The sequence below is a fragment of the Notechis scutatus genome, chromosome Z (assembly GCF_049901735.1).
Source record: "Notechis scutatus isolate UNSWTSFEM ecotype Mainland chromosome Z, rNotScu1.2, whole genome shotgun sequence".
NCBI lineage: Eukaryota > Metazoa > Chordata > Lepidosauria > Squamata > Elapidae > Notechis > Notechis scutatus.
The window spans coordinates 105052245-105078511 of record NC_142025.1 but is presented as its reverse complement, the minus strand read 5'-3'; the positions used below and the strand labels follow the sequence as shown (position 1 = coordinate 105078511).

Genomic DNA, 26267 nt, shown 5'->3' with positions numbered 1-26267 from the left:
ACTTAACCTTCAGTTCACTTTTTTTTACTCCCTTTCATACAACATATGAAATGTTTGTATCCTAAAATCATTGTTACCCTTAGCTCTTTCATTTCTACTTACTGGCATATATATTAAGGGGTCAATTGTATTTGAAAGACATCAGGTTGGGAAAGATCATCTCCACATCCAGTTATGACTCAGCAGTTACATTAACTGTAAGAATGCTTGCTGGAGTTTTGAGAAAGCCATTCTTTGCTCACTTGACTTCCTTTTATTTTGAAGTCAAGATGGAAAAACAGCTTTTGTTTGTGTGCTACTTTTACACAATTGCAGTTCTGGCATATTTGTTGCTGATTTTTTTTTCACCTGTATGAATTGACCATAGAGGTCTTGAGCCAGGAATTTCAAGGTAATAGATCTTGTCTTCACTTTTTGATTTAAAAAGAAATCTTGTTGGTTTGCTGTGTAGTTAAGTTAGTATGTTACTTTAATCTTTTAAGTAACAGGATGAACTTAACCAAAATAAAGTTAAGCCTAGCTCATGTCTTTAATCCAAATATGCACAGAAAAATCCTCAGTTTAAATTTTGTTAATTCCACAAAAGATGAGAAGCAGAAACACTGGAGTACACGTCTCAGACATGGCTACATTGGGAAAATGATAATTATAAGGTTAAACACAAAGTGATTTAATCAAATGTGATTTAAGCATGGCATATGAAGGTCTACTTGATTACACTTACAAGCCAAATCATCTCAGGTGATAGCAACTCCCTTACATTAATCATTATGAAATGTTTCCAAACTGACAAAACACAGAAGTTGCAAACATCATTTAATTTTTTGAACATGAAAGAAGTAAGTCTATACATAAGCAAAAAAAAAAAAAGCACATTTCCATGAAAGCGTCTCTTTGGACAATAAAGAATAAACTACTGGGCCCAAAAGCTTTTAAAGAAATGGAGAGCCAGAAAGGACAGCTACACGGAAGGAACATGTGGGTTTAAAAAAATCTACAACTACCCTTACCTATAGAAACTGACATGACTCCTCTTGAGCAAACAAAACCAGAAGCAGGAAATCCTGTTTTCAAATAAAACAATTACCACTTGAGAAGAAAGCTGTCATGGCGGGCCAACTGTTGCTTTTGTCAGCTGTCCACTTAGGCTTGTACCAGGATTAGGAAGAAGTTCACAAATTATGCCAAAACATGATGTTCTTTATCTTCTTACGAAACAGAGATTAAGACTGAGCCTGATTCTAAAAACAATCCATGTCTTAAAAACTCACTAAGACTAATCCAGTATATTTGAAGGGGCAGTGATTCCTTACTGGGGGATTCAATAACAGCTTCTTCCTCAGTGGTTTTAAAAAATAAATCTCTATATTGTTCCCACTAGGAGCAAAAAGGAGTCAAATTGGAGAGCATTAATTAGTTCCATTTTATTAATTGTTATAACCATATCAAAACAAAAAAAAATCAGAAAAACAAGGGCATAAATTCTGTCAAACCAAAAATGGGAGAAGACATTCAAATCTGTATAACCATTATCTAAGTAGACATTTTAAGGAAAAGCAACTTAAAATGGAAATATTCAACACCAGTTTTTTTCCTTGGTGAAAATTTGAGAAAAAAGTGTTAATAAGGGGAACCTCTATACTGTTCCTATTAGGACTTGAAGGAAAAAATTCAACTGGAAAACATATATAGACTTCTAGATTACCTCAGATTAATTAGTATTTCTGTGAGAATAAGGGATAAAATTTATCAAGGGAAAAAAAACTGTTCAGACCATTTAAAACATTATCTAAGCCAATATTTTTCAACCTCAGCAACTTTCAGGTGTTTTAACTCCTAGAATTCCCCAGTACCATGCTAGCTGGGAAATTGCTGAGGTTGAGAAACACTGATCTACCAGTCAAGATCTACAATAACTCTCCAAAAAAAAGCAGAGGTAAGGAAAAGGACAAAGGGGAACCAATAGAGTGGAGGGGAATGGGTGAGAGTAGGTTAAAATTGACAGCTCCCTCATTTTATCTCCATGGAATGGTGGTCCATTGAAAATAGTAACCTTTTAGATTGCCATTCCCTCATCCCCACTGCTGCTATCAGCCTTAGAAGACATGGCCTCACCCGGATCAGTGACCGGGGAGATATGGGAAGCAATAGTGTTTTCTTTTTGTGGTTCATCAATGTTGATTGGCTCACGCAGAGCTGAAAATTTCCTGTCACCAAAGGCAGCACTCAGTTTGGTTTCAAAGAAGCGTTGCAGGACAATGATGGACTGAACATCCTCCTTATCCTAAAAAAAAAAAAAAAAAAAGGGGGGTGTTTAAAACATTTGGAATCCTGCCCAACTAATACCACCAGCCAAGACCAGTGCAAGCGGAATATGCCAATGTTCCCAGATCTCTTAAATCCTCAAGTAGCTGCCATATATTACATCAAAATCAGTAGCTGTAGCTACTGCCAGAAATAACTGATGCACCCGCTTGCAAACAGATGCAGTGATGTATTTGATATTTTAATTCTTTCAGATTATATTCAACTGAATATTCTAAGTGGCCAACAAATAAAAAGATAAATTACAAAATAGTTTACATTAAAAAAATGTAATAGGGATTTAATTACAAAAATGTAAACAGATTTTAAAAAAAGATTCGGAAGCAATTGGATATTTTCTTCTCTAAGGCAGGAGGGGCGGGAGGTTATGTAGTTATGTATGGGAAAATACATTGCCAAGGAATGTTACAAGTAAATGTGTACCTAATTAATGGGCCACTGGCCTCTAAAAGTTTCTAAGAGCCTTTTATACCTAGTATTCAGATAAGCTCATAATACAACAGGCTATCCTCCAGATAGTCTCAACACACCTTAAATTAGATTTGGAAAACTGGCAACCAGAGAAGACTTTCAACATAGGAATCGTGCAATACCATTATGATGCACTAAGTGATTGCCTACCTATTTTATCTCGCACCCCCCGAATTTTCCAGACACCTGTTTAGCATGGTTGGCTTACAGCTTGCCAGTTTATCTCTTTAATTTCATGACAGAAGACTTTTGTACTTGTTCTTTCAAACAGAAGAAAGCCTCACCTCAGTCAGCTTGTTAAACTGCCTGAACATCTTCCAAACATCATCTGCAAATTCATCAGGAGATGCATAGGGTGGTGACAGCTTCCGCTGTAGCTTTGCTCTTATCAAAGTCAAATCAATTGTGTTCTGCCCCTCCTGGGAAATAAAGCAGAATGGAAAATTTTATAGTTTTATCCGAAATCTTTTCCATCAAAAAGTCTGCCAATCATATGCATTTTAGTAGCCCAAAGCTAACTTTCCTCAAAAACATGTAATGGTAATATGTGAAGATGGTTGCAAAAAGCTCTATTAAAAACAAGTGTTTTATTAATAACAATCACTCAATACATTTTTTAATATAAATGTTTATAAAATATCCAATGATGCTTATTTTACTATAAACTTCATAAAATATATAAATATGCCGATTAGTAAGAGCAGACCAAAAGGACAGAACTAAGAAATCAAAGCTAAAAGCCCAGAATTAGAATTCTTCATTAAGAACTTTTTGGCACTAAGAAAAATAATATTTTCCCAGCATCTGTTAATTTTTTCCACCTACATAAATTGTGCTAGAATCCAAATTATTTAAATTTACCCTTCTAGCTCATAAAATACAACTCAATGGGAAAAACTCACTGGAGCATTGGAAAGCCGGTGAAGAGGCCTGCATGGTTCAGAACAAAGTAGTTCAAGGAGAACTCGTTCACATCTCTGTAGAAAACAAGATACAAAGCTAGATTATTGGGAAACATCTGGTCTTACCAATGAATGGAGATCACTTGTTATACTAAACACAACTTCCTTAGAATCAAACATAATTGCCAGTTGAATTAAATAAAAAACGATAAAACAAAAATCCAAACAAGCCTCTACCCTAAGGTAGGTTTTTTATTTATTTATTTAAAGCTCTGACTTGCTTGACTTTTAGTCTTTCTACCTTCAGAGACACTACAGGAGATCTACAGATTTATCGAAATGTTCTTTTTCTTCTCTCGTCTTCATGGCTTTTGTGTGTTACGTATAGATTACAATTAATATTCTAGTTAACAAATAAATTACAAGCAATATATTGGCCAGGATTTATCAAGAGAATTTTGTAAGTTTCTTTTCTGTATGATGTAGAAATCCTACATTCGCATTTGCTGCCCGGTATTTAGAGTAATTTGTGAGTGGGAGCTGGTGCTGCCATCTTTAAGTCATTCTTGACATGTAACAAATTTTCTGGACTGTCCTTGCAGTTCTTTTGGCAAAATTTCCAGAAACAGTTTGTTTCTAGGGTTGAGAATGACTACAACTTGCTACACAGATTAGAACTCATGATCTCCCAATTTTCTACCCTCTTTATTTTCTTTCTTGCCAATGTTGCGTTCCATTAGGTTTTGGAATTCAAAACAAAAATTTGACCTGGTTCTGTTAGCACAGACCTAAATATTTTACAGCCAAGGCCTTTGGCTATCCCTGTGTAATAAGAATGAGGTCAATTGAGAATTAGAAATCAAATGTAAATATGTGCCAGGGGAGGGAAAGCCACAGGAGGACAAGGAGAAAAAGCATTTTTCTGCTGGAACAGCTTGAGGACGCAGAAGAGCACTGACAAAGCCTGGCTGGTCTTAGTAGAGGGTTCCTCTTCCCTCAACATGTCAGTGCCAGCTGCTAAAATTATCAGAAGGAGCTCAGCTCCAACCATGACTTGGCTGAGGAGATCTCCCAACACAGAACAGGAAGCAACTGAACATTTTAATGAAATACAGAGTGAAACAGACAGACGGAATGCTATTACTTTTTATATAAAATACTGCTGCTCTTTAACATACTGCAAAATACACATTTCCACTAACGTTTTTGTGAAGGTTAAAAAAGTATGTGTTATGTTAAAAATAAACTATAATGATTGGCATTTTTATTATTATTTTTACTGCTATATTTGATCTACACCACATTTTCATTGCCTTATGGTAACATGTATTACCAATAGCAGCCAATCAAAACTATATACAGTAATTTACTCTTTATAAAGCAATAAAATCAATATTGAACAGTATTAAGTTCAGTCTATCGGTTCAGCCCTCCACAACAGTCCCAGTTTCTCATGTCATCCCTTGGGAAATTTCCCACTCCTGCTCTAGAACTAAAATGTACTCTATTATAAGCAAAGTCCACTAAGTCCTGCCTTGTTCTTTGGAATGTGTGGGCATAAAGAGATTAGCTAAGTCTACCACAGCCTACTCTTCAGTTGATCCATCCATCATACTCCAATAAGCCCATGGATATGAACAGGGTCAGGGTTTCAATACTTGGCTTTTATTGTCTCAAACCAATTCTGAAGAGTGCATCCCACCTCTCAGTTAGACCAACCTTCTGATCAACATTTGACAGCATTTTTGGTTCTCCATCTTTGAAGATTGCAGCCAAGTCAGTCCCTTCTTCTCCAGTGGCTATTACTGGATCAGCACACAGTAGACATTTCCAATCCTGGCTGCAAAATGAAGTGCATGTTAAATATACAGATCACTTGCAGCTACAAGGCATGGGCATCTATACGCAGATAGGTATACCCAATAATAACTGTTTGCTAAAGACTGCTTTAAAGTCAAATTGCCATCTTTATTCTCCCAAGAATGCTTTTAGGCTCTCTATGTAAACCCAGATACAACTAGAAAATGATTCTATTGCAAAGAATTGTAGAAAGAGTCTTAGGTTTTAGGGGTGCCTGACTTATGTTCAGGTTCTTGAAGAGGTAACCTGTTCTTTTGCCTGGCCAATTTGATTTTCTATGAAATAAATTTCATTTCTACTGACATCAATTATTTTCTCAACTTAAAAATTAGGCCAGCGCTATACCTCTGTCATCGCTGTTGTCATTGCTTCCCAAATAATTACACTGACAGCCTATTCTATTCAGACCAGTCACTATACTACACAATATTCAAGGCATAGTAGTGGAATTTTAATACTCAGGAAGGTATGTATTTGCTTTTAATGGATGAACACTTTTGCTTTTTCTTCCGTTACCCAAATATTGAGTTATTCTATCATAATATTCAATCACAACTTTGCTGAACTTAAGATCTAAAAAAAATTGTTTTAAAAAAATCTGAAGTATTTCACTTCTCTATTAGTGCATGCCCTGTAAATATTGTGCAAATGGAGGATTTCCCAAAGATGATATGATATAATTCAATCGATCAATCACTGTGCCTTCTAATTCTAGGGAGCTTGCCTTTACAAGAACCGTCCATTCTTACTTCATCTTAATTATTAACATATGTGAGAGCACTATTCCAAGAGCGCTATTTCCTATCATATACCTCTGCAAGAATTGTACAAGATGAGGCACTCAAAGCAATGACCATTTTTTTTCAACTGAATCTCCAAACTTTATAGCAAGCCATGACCGCACTTTTCCTCCCCATCACCAGGTGCCTGAGATCTCATTAGAACAATTCTTACATGTGTGAAAAGGGTGCTCTTGTTTCATTTCCAAATCTTATCTGCCTTAGAAAAAAAATGGAAACACAGAACAGCAACTGTAGTGGTCTACCATATGAGTTCCTGTCAGGCATTGTAACTTTGGAGCGTTAGACACAAGGAGAGAGAAGGCAATAGCTATAACCACACTGATATTGCAACTCATTTTTGTGGGGGGGAGGTTGGTTTGCAATAGTTACAAGGATGAAAACACTGGATTTGCTGCAACTACATCTTCTACTCTTTCATGACAAGGAAAACTGCATATACAAAAGCCTGTACCCAGGGATTTCCTGAAGGGCAGGCAGGTGACAATCCAAGTGGTAGCACTTTTTGCAACTATCACACATGACTACAGCACCAGCTTTCAGGCAGATCCTGCAGCAAGCATTTTCCTCCCCATTAGCTGTGCCATCATGGCTATGAACAGACTGCATTTCCATGGCAGAGCTGGTGCTGCCACTGGGGGAGATCAGCCGGGGGGCTACAGAGCCTTCTGGAAGAAGGGAATCCTGGGCCAAGATAACTGGCTTGGTGTCTTTAGTATCTGAGGCAGAAGCAGGATGTTCAATGGCTGCCTCCATCTGCTCCTCCTAGAGGACAAGAAAAGAATGACAATGCATAAGAAAAATAGGCAAAAAAAAAAAAGGGGGCAAAGGAAAAAACAGCAAAAGGAAACTCATTAGGACAGATAATTTAAACTGCATCGCTGGTATAAACTTGGTCATTTTATTACCCTCAAGATCTCTATACTATCTTCATAATTCATTGTTGTAATTCTTCTTTACAGATAATTATCTTCAAGGTAGAAGAGACCCTAGAGAATCACTGTAAAATTCTATTCTTATTGCGTCAAGCCAAACCGAGAAACTCATTTCTGGCTAATGGACAGAATTTAATCTAGATATATCTTGAGATATTGTAGAAAATTGAGGCTGCACCCTCAACTTCCCTCCACCATCCAGCTCAGGACCCTGCAATTTCTTAATCTGGGCCTCTCTCTGGCAAAGCTCTCTGCTGCCCAAAATCGGGGAAGAGGATTGCTTAGTACACATTCTATCACCATTATCCAAACTTCTGCGAAACCCTCCAAAAAGCCCTTTGATCCTCTGTAGTTCAAAGGAGCTTCTTCCTTCTAGATAATTATTACCACCACCACCCATTTCATTTTAATTCAAGCTTATTTCTGGTATTTCTACAAATTAAATCCCAGAACAACCTTAACACAATTTTTAAAAGATCTCATATGTCTGCTTCCATTATCATTCATTCTCACTCACTCCCACACACATATTGCACCAACCTTCATGGCCTATTCCTGCTTCCATATCGCAAGAGCTGGCACTTCAAAGTAATATATGCAAAAGATAACAGCTGGCTTAGTTTTAAGACTTCTATCAAGCAACCAAGACTGCTACATGTTGTTTCTGCTAACTTACTCAGAAACAAGACTATTCTAAAAAGAAAACAAAAAACAATGCTGACCTTCACTGTAGCACCTGCTTGTTGGGTAGCGCTTTGCTGACCTCCTTGTTCAATCACAATGAGATTGTAATCTTCACGGGAATTGCCCGGAAAGACTTTGAAGACAGGTGGCTGGTTATCTGATGTCAAATCCACATCCAGTCGCTCCAGACTAACCCGGGGCACTTTCCGGACAAGACCAGTTTCTCCATCCTGGACACGGGTTCTGGGAACATGCAGGGATTATGTTAGGTAACAGGCCAGAGATAATTCTAGCACAATAAAAACCTAATTCACAGGGCTAAATTAAACTACATACTGAAACATTATCAATTTTTTTGACGTTCTAAGACTTAGTTCACAATAGCTAATCCAAAATGCATCTCCAAGTTGGGATCCTTTTGCTTAAGACAAGTCGTCTAATAAGGCCTTTCTCCATAGAGAACCTTGCTTCCAATTCTATATGGAGGCTGGTTGTAGATTCTGATTGTACAGTTGCATGGAGTTCAGCAGTACAATATTTTTAGTACTGTTACCATTTGGAGAAGGAGTTATATATATCTTGTTGATATATATAACTCTTTCCTATAGTTTGTGCCAAGCAAGGAAAAACAGTTTATGCAACTTAGCTCCATGACAATGCAATTTACTATTCTCAATGGCTGTCAGTCCCACCCCCCCCTGCCCAAATCTACTTTCGGGGGTGGGGGTGGGGGGAAATGAACATTCACAAATTATTCTTCTCTATTTTCTGACCAAAGTATTCTAAGCAGCTTATAAACCTAAAAGAAATGTTGTCATAAAAATTATGAAGATGTATTTGCCATCACTCATGAACACAGACATAAAAGGGGGGGAGGGGGGGTTGCCAATCTCTACATGTCATGTTTATGTTGATGGGACCAAACCCTTCCAATGCATCCAGAGTAACTTCTACAATTAAGTCTTCTCTGTAGATAGCTCAAATGCTTCTTCAGTGGCATTTCCTGCATTCTAGTATATAGAGCCACAGGATATGGAATAAGACATGTTTCTCTGGGGTAAAATAAAATAATTTCAACAGTTCAACTAACCCATTTCAAGCTCCAATATAAATTTCATTCTCAACATAAAGGCCCTGAATGCCAATACTGCTATCCATAATCAAGCAAACTTTTTTTCTGCAGGATAAGACCTTGTTTCCTGTCACATAACGGAACGCATGCTTAGGAATAAAAAAACAAAACAAAATGGATGTTAACTCCCAGTACTCAAAAAACATCTGGAACTATGGCAGGATGGCCTCCCAGCACCCTAAAAAGATATAGCAAAACAGAAATAAATATGATTTACCTTTTTATTCCAGACATTTCACCAGAATATGATCCTTCTGTTGTTAAAAAAAGAAAAAGAAAAAAGAAACAAGTGTCAAGAAACTCATGAGTTGTCCCCCATTCTAATCTCTCAACAAAATCCACTGTGATATTTTTGCCCAGGACTGACATTTTCCTGCAGGGTGGATAAAAAAAGATGACTTTTTTTAAAAATAAAAAATGGATTTTGATTTAAATCTGATTTTTTATATAAATCTGTTTTTAATCATATATTTTGATTTTTAATCCAATTTATTTTAATAAAATGCTTTTGAGGTAAAAATCTATCGAAAGATATTTTTCTATTTAAGATACATTAATAATTTAGTTTGTTCAGCATGAAATGGAGCTTAGAGGCTGTATATTCTGCGTTAGGTAGCATGAGGCTGTATGTTCTGCAATATTTACACTTTTGTGAACTCATTCAATGAATCCAAGCTTTGCAAGCTAAATGGGATACCTTCATTCTGTTTGCAAATAATATTAAAGATTCTAAGTACCAGCAAGAATGAGCCGTTACATTTAAAGAGCACTTCTCACTTCAGATCCATCATGGCAACACTTGTTAGCAGGCATCCACTCACTTGCTGCCCACCACGTCCCTCACCTTGTTGTACCACTGCTGCATCACCAGCTGTCCCATTAAAGTGAATGGGACTGTCGATGAGTCAACAGCAGGTCAGAGGAAGAACCACTGAGGGACAGAGATGACAGTTGCTTTTTAAAAATGAGTTAAATCAAGTTGATTTAAATTAATCCCTTTTACCAGTGATTTAAATTATGATTACTTGATTTAGATCAAATCCACCCTGAATTTTTACTTCTATCAAGTCACAATCAGAGTGAAATGATAACCCAAAGAACGGGCTTTCCCTGGCTTCGCTCTATAGATTCTTGCTGAACACACTACTTTCCCTTTCGTATTCCTTACCTACACCAAAGCCATCACCAAGGTCCATAGGCTGAAAGAAATGTGAGAAAAATATAATATTAAATACAATACACGGCTAAGTCCAAAACTGATTCCTTGCCATCTTTTAGCAATGTATGTTTAGTTGTTCTTGGCCTTGTATAAAACAAGGCCCCCGACTGCAGTTTTTCAATTTAATGTATTTCTCTTCTAGGAAGAATCGGTACCAGCTTCCATCTCATTTCATCAGTGCACCACCAAGCATGCTCGTGCATTAAGGAATCTTCCTTGTCCTGTGTTCTGCTCACCTGTCCAGCAGAAGAGGCACTGGCATCATTGATATAGCAGTCAGGGATGGCCTGCCGCTGGCTGTTGGAAGGCAGCACAGGCTGAAGCAAAGCTCCCTTATTCATTATGCTTGTCTGCAGAGACATCTGTTGGACACCCTACATAGAAAAGTGTACCACGAAGCCTGTAACTACCCTGTTAGCATCTCCCAGATTGTAGAGACGGGTTGACCAGCTGAAACTGCTGGTTCAGATGCACCAGGCTACCACTGGAGAAAAAACTGCACAAACAAGAACCAGTACCTGAGAAGGGGGGACAGAACCTTGTCTGACTGCCACTCCTGCTGCAGCAGAAGCAGCGTTAGTCCGCTGTTGGGGTGTTTGGGCATTGGCAGTCACTGGCAAACCACTCCGTTCTGACACAATCTGACCTGAGGAGGAGAAGAAAGATCTGAATGTGGCTGGCATTTCCAGTCCCACAATATCAACTTTCAATTAATGCTTTTGAAAAACTAAGAATTTTTCTACATCCTCTAATTTTGCAGATGCTTATCGTTTCTATCCTGATGGCCCCCCTTGAAATACAGCTCAAATCTCCAAACATGTTGAGCAGAAAAATATTAATTTCATCATCACTCACCAAACGTCTCTGCACTCTTGATCCAGGCATTTAAGTCCCACTGGAACTTCATGTCTCCATGAGGTTCCACTGGATCTACAATCATCTTTAGAGCCCTGTGCAGTTGAAAATAAATCTAAAGGAAGAAAAAAAATGGGAGAGGATAAAAGAGAGGGATAAAATGCCAATTATATATGAAACAACAAAAATATAAATTTATGTTCTGCATTGCCATTACATTGCCATGAAAATAGTAAAACAGAGGCAGGCCAGGTCACTTAACTCTTAAGCTTTGTCCCCCTCCCCCCAAAATCATTTATTAACCAAGGGACATACCAGTTTCTTCGAGAGCAGCAATGCAGTGTTGTTGTCACTCTCTAAGGCCCAATTAGCAAAGCGCAAGATATGTTCTTGGTGGCGCTGCAGCTTAGTCATGGCCCAATGCTGCCTTTCCAATTTCTCTTGTTGGCCTTCAGTGACTTTCTGGAAAACAGAGAAAATTGGGTAAAGAAACAGAAAGTGCGAGGCACACTCACATAATCAAGGCAGATAAGACATCCTTTCCCATTATATTACCCTCAAGAAGATCTCTATTGTACCCTCATGATTCATTGTTGTCATTCTTCTTTACGGGGATAATAATCTTCTAGGGTCTCTTCTAATTATAGAAGAGACCCTAGAGAATCACTGCAAAATCCTATCCTTATTGTGTGAAATAGTTGTCAAGGCCAAATGCAGAGAGAAACCTATTTACTATTTAATGTTCCTATTTCCTCCACTTTACAGTGGTAGTATGCAACCTCCCATGGTTCTGTGCTATCCTGTCTTTTACAAACGTCAACTAATCTCCCCACCCCCACCCCCTGCAACTGAAAGCAGATTCTGAAAATAGGAAGACAGCACAGGTATTTATGATAGATTATTGGTTAGCAAGAGATTAAGCCATGGGAGAATACAATGTAGGCTATTCAAGAGATGATGCCTCTAAACTAAAAATGAAATACCATTTCTGGAGATTTTGGGTACAAGGGATGATTTATACCTCATTTTACCACCAAATCAAAAGTCTTTAAAGATTTAATTGAGAGATGAGAGAGAGACTAATAAAGTTTGATGAATTCTTGAATATGGAAAAGACTTTCAATAAAGAGACAGTTTTGTGTAGTCAGCTAGTATTAAGATTATCAGAATTTAATATTCCACTTGTTTTGCATGTTGCAATTATCCTAGGTGGATTCTGAGGTTCTGCGACCAAGAGTTTGAGGAAGGGGAATATCCAATTCTTTGACTTTCAAAAAGTTTCTTGCATAGGGAAAGATTATTTAATACATAGAAAAGAGGCTTTTGCCATGAAATGGGAAGTGAAATGTAGCTGTGGGATTGTGCACTCACTGGAGGGCAGACCACTAGCCATTTGTTTGATTAAAGAGAATGAAAGTCGAACAAAAGGTGGAAAATGCTGAAACAATGCACTGTAAGCTAAAGTTGTTAAAAATCTGGAAACTTTTAAAAGAAAAAGAAAAACAGTTATTTCACCATTAGCATCACCAGTCAAATAATGTTTTACTCTAAGAATAACTTCAGTGAGGAAGATTTAATCACTTGGGCCAGTATGAAATCTTCAGATGCAGGAAACAGATTAAAGACATAATAAGAACAAAGAAGGAACCTACAATAGTTGATGCATTTTTAAGTAATGAGCAGAAAATAACCTTTAAAAAACAAAGAGATTTTGAAAGGCAAAATAATTTAACATAGAAATTAAAGATCATTAATTAGATTGTATATTGTAACCGAAACACTACACTGATACAATAACAATACAAAAATTGTGACAAACTGGATACAAAACTATAAAGAAGTGCAGTGGATCAATGGATTCATTGGAAGGGAGGGGAAATCAATAAATACTACCCCAAACTCTAATTTAAGAGATAACTGAATAACATTTTATATAGTTATATAATTCCATTGTCAATGGACAAATTGGACAAACTATATAACAATAAACAATGGAAATGTCTTTAAAAAGAAAGTGATTGATAGGCCCAAAAATTTTAATACTGGAAACAAGTCAAAACATTCAGGGAATTTTAAAATAAAATCTGAATTGAAATCCCATATATTTTCTTAGAAATTATTGAGAGTATAAATGCAAAGAATTACAATAGTGACCAGAAACAATATTTCAATTTGGGGAAAAAGAACCTTGCCAACAATACAAAAATTGAAGACTAAAATTGGGAGAATATACAACCACAACCATTAAGAAATTATATATATTCACAACAGAAGTTAAGCCAAACTCAAGAAGAAATGTACTTTACAACAGATTATAGAGCAAGCAAATGAAGGTATTTGGAACGTAGCCTCTCAAAGATACTACAAACAATTGAAAAAAAAATGACTGAAATTGATATAAACAACTATTAAAAGTTTAACATATAAATATCTAAGTAAGAATGCTTGACGGAAAAAATGAAGGGATTGAACTTTTTACATTTTACCTTACTTCTTGCATTTGAGCCACAGTGGCTCAGTGGTTAGAGTGCAGAACTGCAGGCTCCTTCTGCTAACTGCATGCAATCTGGCAGATCGAATCTCACCAGGCTCAAAGTTGACTCAGCCTTCCATCCTTTCAAGATCCGTAAAATGAAGACCCAAATTGTTGGGGCAATGAGCAGACTTTATAAACCGCTTAGAGAGGGCTTAAAGCACTGTAAAGCAGTATATAACCTAAGTGCTATTTCTATTTCTATTTTTGATCTATTTTTTGTACAACCCTTTTGCAGTAATAAAACTAATCAAATACTTTAAAAGGAGAAAATGAAGACACTGCCAAACGAATTTATAGGATGGAAGGTATCCTGCAACTGTAGAAGTTTGTAGTTCAACATTACACTGTACTGGCCAATATTCTCATTCCTGTCTTACCTGTGCATCACTAACCAGCACCTTAGCACGTTTATTGAGCTCCTTCATAATTTGCAAGATAGACATCTTCACATCTACCTGCACACGTTTCTGCACATCTGCCACCTGCCGGATCCTGTTGAGGCAGTAACATAATTTTCTTACTCTACGATCACTTACAAACTCGGGTATGCAAAAAAATAAAAGATGTTATTCTTGTTTCAAGTAGGCTACTGTTTAGAAAATGTTATTCCAGGTTTCAGCTGAAATAAAAGCCAAAGATTCTCAGGGATAATTTATGCACCTTTCTGTTCTACCTAACCTACACCTGCTGAGCCAATGTTTCCAGCATTTCTCTTTTCCTATCTTCCTTAATTTGCCAACACTACAGGTAATCCTCGACTTACAATCACAATTGGGACCACAATTTCCATTGTTAATCAAGGAAGATATTAAGTGAGACGTGCCCAATTTTACGATTTTTTTGCCATGGTTAAGCAAATCACAGAAATAAAGTGAATCACATAGTCATTAGGTGAATCCAGCTTTCCCCATTGATTTTGCTTGTTGGGAGCCAACTGGGAAGGTTACAAATAGTAGTCATGTGACCCACTGCAATCATTGTAAATACATGCCTGTTGTCAAGTTCCCAAATTTTAATCATGCGACTGTGGAGATGCTACAATGGTTCTGAGTAGGAGGACCATTCATAATTAACTTTTTTTGTTGGCATTGTAACTTCGAATGGCCACAGGTCAAGTACTATCTGTATTGTCTGGAACACTATTTGTGTGCCAAATGTATTGCACACAGTGACAATCTTTTGCAGAAAAATTGCAATTGTGGCCTTTCCTGGACCAGGATTGCCTCCACCCAGTCATTCTGTCCCTAGTGATTTCAGGTCGGACTATTGTAATATGCTACCCTTGAAGACCACGCAGAGCTACTACACCTGTGCTAAGCGCAGGTGTGGGCAGTTTGGGGGGGGAATGGCCACTATAACAGCACTGCTCTGCAAGCTGCATGGCTTACCAGTCTGCTTCCAAGTGCAATTAAAGGTGTTGTTGACCACTTTTAAAGCCCTTCATGGCATGGGTCCAAGTTACCTAAGGAATCTTCTCACCCTACTGGGATTGGCCCATACCACTCATACTGGCAAAGGAGACGTGCTGCAGTTCCCATCAGCCTGATTATTCCAGCTGGCCGAATCCAGGATGGGAGGCTTCTCTCCTGTTGTTCCTACACTCTGGAACATTCCCTCCCTTCACCATGTGAAGTTGGCCCCAACCCTCTTATCTTTTCACAAGGGCCTAAAGTTGTGGCTTTGCCAGTTGGCCTGGGGATCCAATGGGGGAACAGGACAATGGGGGTGGTTGATCAATCAACAACAGATACCTGTCCTTGGTTTTTAATTCTTGCTTTTAATTTTATATATAGACTATAAGCCACCCAGAGTTACCTTATAATAAGATGGGAGACCAATACATTTTATAAATAGATAAAATGAAATACTTCATATAAGATTCTCTATTGTTTAAAAGATCATTCCTGTGAGAGCCCTAGAAAATGGGGTACTGAACGGTGGGGCGTTTTTTTCTCCTTGCTGACAAACAGCTAACTTTGCTGCCAAAGTTGGCTCTGGCAGCACATTTCCCAGATTTGAATGGGCGAAACTAGAGATGACCTATTACAACCTTTGTACCACCATGTAATTGCCCGAGAAGAGAAATCTAGACAATTGCAACTCTCAGTAAGAGTGGCTAGAGAGTTGGGTCTCCATTTTTTCTTGCAGCTGTTTGTATTTTTAGACATACTTCCGTGTTTAATATCATTTTTTGAAGTTTAATTGTTAATAGCTTGGCTGAATGCTGATTTGCCTATGTTCTTTTGCTTGATTACAAATGTAAAGTTTGTCTTACTTCATATTTCATATTCATATTTTAAAACATTTTCTTTCACTGCAAGGAAATCAGCAATCTAAGGGTTTTCTTTCTTAGTGAAAATGATTTGATCTGATTTCTATTCTAAAGATTTCGCATTTTACTTATTTTTTATAAAAGAATTCCATCGCTTTTTATTTTTATATATACTCGTCCTTTTATTACAAAAACGATGTGAACTTTCCTCCCCCATTTTGTTATTCTCTGCTGTGAGAATTATTATCTTAGCTAAGATAATGCTAGCTTCTTCTATGGTTATTTGTTATAGAAATCCACTCTCTTTGTCCTTGATAAAAGAACTGCTTACACTCTGTTGTGAAAGTTTGGTTATAAAGGAGATTGGGATTATATTAAAACCAAGGTAATAATAAATGAAGCACTCTGAATAGTATCCATTCTACATGTTCTATAATGCCCCCAAAAAGATATATAAAAGAGATGGGACTCAAATGACTTTAACCTTAAAGCCTTCTTGAAAACTTTTCTTTTAAAAAAATTGCTAACTTACTAGCTTTAAATGAAAAAATCAGGTAGAAGTTTTGATGAATTGGTCACAATTTCAATCATTCTTAAGCGACATCCAGATAAAGGCAACAGTAGTTAAATCAGCCATGGATGAATTGGAAATAAATTGCTGAAAAGATTTGAAAGACAAAGAGTTTTGCTTGAAAACTGGAGATTTGCTAGGAGAGGCTGAAAGAGGCATTAATAAACAGGACTTTCTTAGGAAAATTGATGAACACTGTGGAATAGTGTTAACTAGAAGACAACTGTCAAGAGACATGTTCCAATTTGCAGGGAAATTTACTGAACAAGTACTACGGAGATATCTTCAATGGAGATCCACATTTTGGGGGAGTGAGAAACAGCTGTTTGGAAAGATTTCCATTTCTAATTTTAAAGAAAAGTGAAGATGACAGGCTAGAAGTTGTTATTATAAAGAATCATTTGATGGTATTTGATCCTTGACAGATCAAAGACAATGGTTGCAGTGAGTTGATTAGAGCTTGCTTGTGGACTTTCTACAGTCTAAATAGAATAAAATTGTTGACAGAAGTCTTTGAAGTTTAGCTTGATTGTTGGAACTGCCTGTTACCTGCATTTTTGTAGGTAAAATGCCTACAAAAGGCATTTTTGTAGTAGATAGTTGATCAAATTCATTAATTGATTTCTATATTTATTATGTTTTAATGATGTATACCAATTTTGCAAATATTAGATGTAGAAGTTCATAAATGGTGGACCTGTTTTGCAAGAGAGGGAACAGCTATTGCCGAAATATATTTATCAGTATTCAACCAGGAGACATTTTATGTGTATTTTAATATTTTGTTCTATACACTTTTTTTTCCTTTGTCTTTGTTTGGTATTTATTTTCTTTCTCTCTACCTTTGCAAATAAATATAATTTTTTTATAAAAACATCTTTTCTGGGAATATAAAAAGCAGCAATCCAAAACAATAAAAGATGCCAAGTTAGAGAAGATTGACACAAAAGATGGCAGCAGATATAGAATAATATAACAAAATTTCTCTTTCCAAATAGGAAGCTTTCTTAGATTTACCTTTACATTATTATAATTTTTATTTATTATAAATTATATAAACAGAAGTCACATTGTACTAGTTTTAAAGAAGAGATATGCACCTCCTAAAACCTGTTCATGGCTGTTTAATGCAGCACAAGACTAATGTCAGCTGGATCTCCAGCATGGGTTTCTTCAGCATGCTTGCTATCGGCTGCCATAGTAATGGGGAAGGGGGGCCTGGGTACTTGGGATCAGGAAGCGAGTTGGTGTAGTCCCATGAGAACTGAAAGGGAGGTTTGCACTCATGAACTATGTGCTGCTGAGTGGAGTTGTTTACACACTGTCAAGGCCAACCTCCTGAGACTCCAGATGGGAGAAATATTTGAAGACAGGCTTTTTCCACAAGATCATATTGGACGTTGACTGGACTTTCAGTGCTGGATCCTCTGGGGGGAGGGATTTGGGGTGACTTTCAATCTGTAACTTTTGCGCATTTTGAATTAGATCTTGCCTTGCTTTCGCTATCATTTCAAACTTAGTAAAAGTACCTCTTCTCTAAATGAATGGAGTGGGGGGAGGAGTTTCTTCCTTGAGTTTTGAACAGAGGTAAGCCTGACAACAATCTAAACATTGCCAATTGTGATTTATCCACAGAACACACCACTTGATACACTGTTATTCACAAACCACAATGATTATATTTAAACACTACGCTAACCCAAAGCTAAACAAGTCCATTTTATTAGTGTGGAGCATGTGCAATGAGAAAACTGGGTCCTTCATATGAGCCACAATACAGGCCAGCTTCAAAAGGAGTTAAGAGAAGATAAAAAATAAAAGTCCTCATTGAGTTTGGTTATTTCATATATATGTCCTTGAGAGTGTTTCTTGCAATTGTCCTTTCCTAAATAAGGACCAGACAGTGACATTCAGCTTATCCTTCTTACAAAGATCCATCAATTAATGTCACTATTTTGTCCTTAAAACTTCAAGGCAAGATGTTAAGACTCATAACTACAAAATGTTTTTCAATTGTATAGCCCAAACTCCACTAGAATGCATCAGAAGGAGTTGTCTTTCTCTTCCCTCAAGGTTTAGACATATCAAGGGAAACACTTAAAATATTTGTGTTTCTTAGCAAAGGACACTTACGAGGTGCGCACTTCCTTGGTTGACTTCTGGAGATTGGCATTTTTATCCCCAAGGCGCTTGACCAATGAAGCCAGCATCTTGCGTTGATTCTTGACTGCATCATCCAAGAACTGGTACCTACAAAGAAATTATTCTTAACATTTGTTTCAAAATGTAGCATAAAAATGAGCACTGTATACAGTTAGCTTAGCAACCACAGGAAAAGTTTGACATTACAGGGACTTAATGTTAATTGACAGCAAATGAGACCAGAATTGCCACTGTTAAATGACAGTCATAAAAGTGTGACATCACATGACCGTGCCACTTAGCAATGGCAATTCTGGCAGTCACAACTGCCTTTGTTAAGTGAAAATCACATGGGTAGTTAAAGGAAGACCCACATGACTGACTTCCTGCTGGCTTCTTCACTGACTTTGCTCTGTGGGAAGCCAGCAGGGAGCATCAGAGATCATGATTGTGTGACTGCAATATCACTGCCATAGCTGGAACTTCAAGGACCTATCATAAGTACAACTTGTTTAGTATTGGTGCAAGTCCAGCCACTAAGCAAAGGACTACCTGAATCAATACTCACTTCAACCAAGACCAGAGAAAGAAGAGTACTGCTAGACATAAAGAAGACACTGCAAGACAGCACACACATCTTTTTCAAAGTGTGAGAAGGAAAACTAAACTTATGAAAGCTGCTGAAGACAGAAACATTTACATTTATTTAAAGCATATTTAAGAACATGTAATGGAAAGTTCATATATGTATTCTAAAAAGAGAGAGAAGCAAAGTTAGGACGATCATTTGAAATTCTGTTCCCCAGAAACTGTAGCATTTGCAACATCCTTAAACAATACCTATCAATATTCAAAAGTAAAATTGCTCAGAATCTCAGGAAATAGAACTAAATCTATTAAAATCACCATTCTCGTGCAGATATCATTACCATTTAAAAAAATGTGTTGAGAGGAGAATTCACCACACGGCACAAAGACAGGAAGGAGTATCCAAGACCTGAAAGGGTTGCTAATTCTGCTGACCCAAGATAATGAATCCTACATTCCCAGAAAACTGCAGAATCACCCCATAATTAACAGGAATATGATTATACAATCTACAGAAAAGCTTACTGGTGATCTTTGTGAGCATTCAGCTGACAGTCCCGGCATGTCAGGGTGTCACAGGTATCACAGAACAGAACAAGAGGCTCATGTTTATGGACAGAGCAGTAGATAGTCTTCTCTCTGGCCTGCGATTTGGAGGAGCCTGAACAGAAAGAGTAACGGAATGCTTATTTATGTGGATAGTTTGGCTTGCAGGGACTATATGAGATGCTAATATGTATATGAAAATAGTTTACTTTAGTGAACCAAGGTGTCAAACTTAAGGCTTATGTCTGGCCCTCAGGGCCGGCCTGGAAACAGCAAAGGACTGGCCCGTGGTGCCTCTGCCAATGAAAACAGAGCTTGCAAGCTCAATTTTCGCTGACAGAGGGCTATCAAAACAAACTAAAAAAAAAGGAGAAATGTTTCTCCTTTTGCATTTGAGCATGCAAGAAGGGACAGAAAAGAAGAAAGACAAAAAAGACAAAGAAGGAAAGACGGGAAGAGAGCAAGGAAGGAAAACGAAGGAAAGGGGAAAAGGAAGAAGAAAGGAGAACGAAGAGGGAGGGAGATTATGAGAATGAGGGAGAATCTCAGGGAAGTCCTGCCTTAGCACTTGGCCACCACAGGTGCTCCCCCACCCTGCACGAGTGATGTTGAGCTGGCCACACCCACCATGGCCATGTCCCCCAGCCCTCTGAGGTCAAGCACAACCCTGATGCAGCCCTCAATGAAATAGTTTGACTCAGTTTAGCATATCCCCCAAGTCAAGTTTACATTTTTGTCCATAGCAGCCTCTGTGATTAGTATGAGGCCTTCTCTTTGTGTTACTGCATACCTGTGGATCGGACTGTATGGTCCTTAGTGTACTTCACTCTCTGATGGGCCTCCACACATGTCTCACACAGGGGCTCTTGGCATTCCACACAAAAGCTGGTGGCAGGGGCATTATCTTCACAGCTAGTGCAACACTAATAGGAAAATGCTACTGATTAATCAATCAATAAAAGAAAACCCAGGCCACATCCCCAGCCCTGGAGATGTAAAATAGACAAGTCACATTCATAAAGCAAATATTACCTGATTAGCATCTCTAGCATCACCAAGAGCTTCCTTGTCATCATCCCTCAAAAAGTAATTCTCCACAATGTCTTTTAGATAACACTGGTGCTTGCAAACTGGGCAATCAACCACTGGGGGATAAAAAGGAAATTTAAAATCTACAGGTGTACAGAAAAGCAAACACTTCTTTTCAAATACCATTCTAGCCACATCTTAGCATCAGATGGCACCTAATTGATTTACTTGTGAGAGCTTGTTTGCTCACTCTAGATGGATTATTAAATGTAATAACATCTAGTGACTGATCAAGAGTTTTTAAAACATATAGCGTTAAGAAACTTTTATGTATTATGCCAAAATACTGCTCAATCTTTCCTCATGCCATTTCTTCAGCTTTCTATAAATTTTGCTTATAAAAAGTCAGAGTAATATTGCCACTAATAGCACAATTATGTCACATTAGTGCTAGAGATCTCCTCCTAGAGATACCTGGCCCCAAAACCTGACTAAATAAGTCAGGATAATCAGTTTCCACCAGCATCCTCTGGAGTTGCAATGCCGTCTCCTTCCCAACCACCTTTCCTAGAATGGGGAGATGGGGCACTGAAAGAAAATTGTAAAATGGTACAATCTAGCAATGGTTTCTTGAGTAGGAGTATCAGTCTCCTTTAAAAATCAGGGAACAATCCCTCCAACAAGGATGAATTCACCATCAGATGGATTCACCCACACGTCACCTAACAAGCAGCCTTATATAGCCAGGAGGGGTATAGATTAAATCCCCCTATGGTGTTTGCATTCTATAGGACCATCTCCACTTCTTCAGGTCCAACAGAATTAGGTCTCCGAGGACAGACCAACCAAATGGGTCCAGCCTTCTTGCAGATGTGGAACCTCAAAGCCACGCCAGGGGAAGGGGGGGGGGGACAGGGGACAGAGAGAGACAGACTACAAAAACTGCCAAGAAACCAAAATCTGGATATGGATAGGTCCTGAGTCAGGCGAAAAAATATTCATTTTCCGGGTCCACTTCAAGGACCACAAGCTGAACCATGATGCTGGGGATCTCCATCAGCAATCCTGAAGTGCCTTCCAACAGCTCCAGCAAGGCAGTTACTATGCAGCAGGGAAGCGGTTACACAGCAACCATCCCAGCTGCTCCTGTCACCTTAATTTCAGAAACAGCTTTTCACAACCAGAAACTTATGGAGCAGGTCCTGACAGCGACTATAGATTCCCAGATGACAAATGATATTTCTCCTCCCCTGCCATCTCAGCTGGCGCCAAACCCTAAACCCAGTTAGGCATATTTCCAAGAGGGCAATCCTACTTGGCCCAGTCCAGCTCTCACTACTATATACCATGTCAGCTTGCTCTTCCTGTAAAAGCCTTATTATTGGTTGACCTGCCATTAAGTAGCAACAGACCAAAACCTTATGCCTATTAGTATACTGACCAAGGCCTTGACATGAGCAAAGAGGGCCAGAATATAGCATCAGTATTTAAGTATTGGGGGTGCCTTCCTCATATGGAGCCCACTCTCTGTTGAAATGTCCCGTCATCACCATTTGGATGTAACAACCTGTCCTTGAGACCCCCGAGATTTCATCCCCTGCTAACCCTGGCCTCCTGACAGGTCCTGGTTCACTTACCTGGGGGGCGGAGGTGTTTCTCCCTCCCAAATATACAATTCAGATATTCGCAGCCAACCTGGGAGTGGTGACAGAAGCTATAGTACTCCAGCATTTGCTCTTACCATAATGGGGTTCCAACCCACATATCTCCATCCAGCTGTGTCCCCACACTGGACTTTCTCACTGACTGGTGGGAGGGCACCCAACTCACAATTCCTCTTATCAGAAAAAGAGTGCCTAACATTAAGTACAGGTGCGCAATATTAATTTGATGATAAAGCTATGCAAGGTCACATAACTACTCTCAATAACTACTCTCTTCCCTACACAAAATCTTGATCATCAGGATTATAATATTCACTTTGTTACACCTACTTTCACTTTCAGATACATCAGGAATATATGCACAGAATAAAAAAATATTCCATGTTAAAAAAAAGACAATAGCCTACAGTGTAATTCTTCTCGTCTAAAATGAGCAAGTTGAGATTTGGCAAATAAAATAGATGAATTACAGTCACATCATTTCAGGATGCTTTTTAAATTGAACTGCTTCTTGTTGACAAAAAAAGAATCCTTGCAAATAGTTTCATTGTTGTATTGTTATGAGAAATCCTTTTTCTCTAACTTCACAGGAGTCTTTTGATATAGTTTTATCAAGCAAAAATATAACTTTCCAGCTATCGCCATATTTCCCACACTTTTGGCCTTGAATTAGTAGACATAGAAGCAGATGTCTGGAAAGCTATTAGTCCTAAAAGCTAGTATTTCAGAAAAGGTCAGACAAAAAGGCAAGTTAAATAAATAAAAGCAATAAAACAAACAATATTTTCACTTGATAAAATTATATACAAATGTTCTTAAACAGGCATGATATTCCCCTCTGAAAAAAAAATCGGGGCCGGCCAAGAGACCCCCCACCGCGTGCCAAGAAATCACCCGCCCGCCGCTCGCCCGCCCCACCCGCCGCTCGCCAAGAAATCGCCCGCCCGCCGCTCGCACCGCCCAGGCGATTCCCCAAAAAATCGGAATTCCGATTTTAATCAGAAAAATATCATGTCTGTTAAAGCATATTCAGAATCCCAATATTTTTACTTTCTGCTATCCGGCTTGCTCATCTGTTTATTAGCTTTCAGACCCCAGTGATTAACGTTTTCCATTCACCTCTCATTTGTACACCTACCTACTGACTTACTGACAGTGCAGGTTCAAAAAAACAAATAATATTCTTTCTTATTCCTCCTCCTAGTCATTTCTTCATTCACTGACATTACCTAGTATCCAAAGTATCTTCATCATGTCAGACCCATCAGTTTGCATGAAGTAATCTTATTCTTAGCCATTTTACAAAAGAAATGTTTACAATAGGGATTTATTATTTAAATTCAAAAGGAATCCTCCAAAGATTTTTCAAAGGCAGTATCAGGAAATAACTCATTTCCAAATTAAAGTATAGCATCATGAGAATGTATGACACAGTTGCAATTTCCATGCCGTGTGTGTGTGTGTGTGTGTATGTTTGTGTGTGTGTGTAAGTTTTGCTTAGGAAAAAACCGTTATTTGGATCAATAAATTATTACCCATATATCATCTGATGTTACCTGATCTAGATCCAACTAAAATCATTTGGAATGTATTGAGCATAACAATTATTTGCTGCCATAATTTAAAATACTTTGTGAAAACTGCACAAGTTTGCCTCAGACTTTTTTACATACTAATAACATTTACACACACATGCATGCATCTCAGTTTCATCTCATTGTAAAACATGGTTTCTTGCTCAGACATTTTGCACAGAAATTAGTAGTGGCCTTGTCCTAAATGACATCTTGTCCCCCAAAGGTATTATGGGGCAGAATTCAGCAAAGCAAAAAGCATGTTTTTGATAGAACCAAGAAAATAAACACTGATAGGGTGTACTGAACACTGCGTTTTGCCTTGCTGAATTCACATACACTCACACAAAATCATGTATACATTATAGATGTGTACATATACATCATGTATACACAAATATAAAGACTATACAAAGACTATACTTTCAGGGATCATTTCTATAGTATCCAACTAGAGAAATGCACTCGAAATTTGCCTACCATCAGATGTTGTACAGAAATCGTCCTATTTACATAGGATAGTCCCAGAATTAAACTTTTAATAGGATAGGATAGCCTCAGAGTTAAACTTTTTAAGTACCACTACTTCACAAAATTAATCTGCAACAATTGGCGCAACATTATATCCTATTGTAGCAATGCTTTAAAGGCTGAAACAACAAAAGACTGAGAAACAGGACTTCCATATCAGGAAAACTATCCAGAGGTAGAAGAGGCCCTACAGATGTCTTATACACCCATGCACCAGATTAGACTAGCTAAAGGTTAGTGAGAAGCAGCTTCATATATTCAATGTAAGGAAGAAAGACATTATCCTTAGAAAGCAACCAAGATTTTCTATTTATCATAATTCTGCAGGAGTATCTTAAGAGAACATGTACCAAATTAAAATCTGTTCTCAAGTTTCAGTTCCAGATGATGTACACTGTATTTTCTTGATTATCACAAAAATGGATAATTGCTTGTTAGCCAAGTTTCTACCAATTTGAATTGTTTCCCAATCAAAAGACAGTCACAGTTAGCATATGAGAGGATAAAATCTCCTGATGTGTTTATCCTGTATTAATTCTGGAGACAGGGGAAAAAATATATATCCAGCATGCTGTCAGAGGAATTGTGGGAGTTGAAGTCCACATATCTTTAAGTGGACAAAATTGATAAAACTCAATCCTACAAAATCCCTATAGAAAAATAGTTAAGCCTTCACTTCCTTATTATCTCATTGAAATAGCAAACTACTTTTAGCTAAAAGAAAAATGAGAAAAGGGCATGGTTTTTTTTCTGCCATGTGCAATAGGAAATGGATACCCTTTTAAAAATCTATTCAAATCTATAGACTAGCCTGCAGTAACATTCCCTATAGAGTGACTGCTTATCATTGTGTCTAAAGTAGCGCTCTGGACAAATGAACACATGATCTTTAAAATCTTAGCACTCTAACTTAGCCACACATATATTCATTGGGATTTTGGGGGGGAAATTTTGGAAACTAATGTCAGAATTGCCATCATTCGCTAGCTGCCAGGGAAGGGAGCCTGTTGGGAGGAGAGAAGTCTGGGAGGAGGGAAGGCTAACTACTCATCTTATCTTCTAGAGATACCAACTCAAGGACAAAGCGCTAGGAATGAAATGCAAAGGGCCGTTGAAGAGACAGTTTCCAAAACAATTTATTCAATAGGGGAATTTCAAGGGAGAGGAACTTTAGTTTCCAAAACAGTTTATTCACATACTCTTGGACAATAAGGGACTTGCAAGGGCAAGGACTTGGAAAAGAACTGAATGGGGAAAGTTAACTGGGAAAGCTTGCTGCAAACTTCAGTTCTAACTTTGCTATACTGTAATCCGCTTGGCCTTTAGTAAAGTAAACCCTTCACACCAAATGAGAGTCGAGGATTATTCTTACTTAAGGGACCAAGCTGGGGAAAGACTGGCAACCAGTTTGGTGTAGTGGTTAAGGCACCCAGCTACAAAGTGGGAGATTCAAATCCTGGAATGTGTGTTGGATATGTTCCCCACATTGAGCTACTTATAAAAATAAAGACAGGATATAAAGCTATTTTTTTAATTCCACCTTTATTATTTTTACGAATAACTCAAAGGCAGTGAACATACTAACAGTCCTCTCCCCCCCCCCCCAAACTACTACCTGTGAGGTTATTGGT

At 37.9% G+C, this 26267-nt stretch overlaps 1 protein-coding gene and 1 pseudogene across 2 annotated transcripts in view; one reads left to right on the top strand and one right to left on the bottom strand.

Annotated features, from left to right (window-relative positions):
- Nucleotides 1-799: 799 nt before the first annotated feature.
- The window catches only part of TRIM28 (tripartite motif containing 28), a 31024-nt gene continuing 5556 nt past the window's right edge, over nucleotides 800-26267 (bottom strand). The window contains exons 2-18 of one of the 2 annotated variants that reach the window (XM_026686071.2): nucleotides 20871-20983; nucleotides 20629-20761; nucleotides 19818-19953; nucleotides 18696-18812; nucleotides 14097-14211; nucleotides 11499-11645; nucleotides 11184-11298; nucleotides 10847-10974; nucleotides 10565-10702; nucleotides 10278-10308; nucleotides 9327-9363; nucleotides 8016-8220; nucleotides 6813-7123; nucleotides 5418-5538; nucleotides 3699-3773; nucleotides 3081-3215; nucleotides 800-2284 (exon numbers count right to left, since the gene is read on the bottom strand). In XM_026686071.2, coding sequence (XP_026541856.1) covers nucleotides 2057-2284; nucleotides 3081-3215; nucleotides 3699-3773; nucleotides 5418-5538; nucleotides 6813-7123; nucleotides 8016-8220; nucleotides 9327-9363; nucleotides 10278-10308; nucleotides 10565-10702; nucleotides 10847-10974; nucleotides 11184-11298; nucleotides 11499-11645; nucleotides 14097-14211; nucleotides 18696-18812; nucleotides 19818-19953; nucleotides 20629-20761; nucleotides 20871-20983 — 2285 coding nt within the window. In that variant the 3' untranslated portion in view covers nucleotides 800-2056. The remainder of the gene's footprint in view (nucleotides 2285-3080; nucleotides 3216-3698; nucleotides 3774-5417; nucleotides 5539-6812; nucleotides 7124-8015; nucleotides 8221-9326; nucleotides 9364-10277; nucleotides 10309-10564; nucleotides 10703-10846; nucleotides 10975-11183; nucleotides 11299-11498; nucleotides 11646-14096; nucleotides 14212-18695; nucleotides 18813-19817; nucleotides 19954-20628; nucleotides 20762-20870; nucleotides 20984-26267) is intronic. The other variant, XM_026686072.2, reaches the window with a different exon arrangement.
- LOC113424409 (small nucleolar RNA U3) lies at nucleotides 24519-24672 on the top strand (annotated as a pseudogene).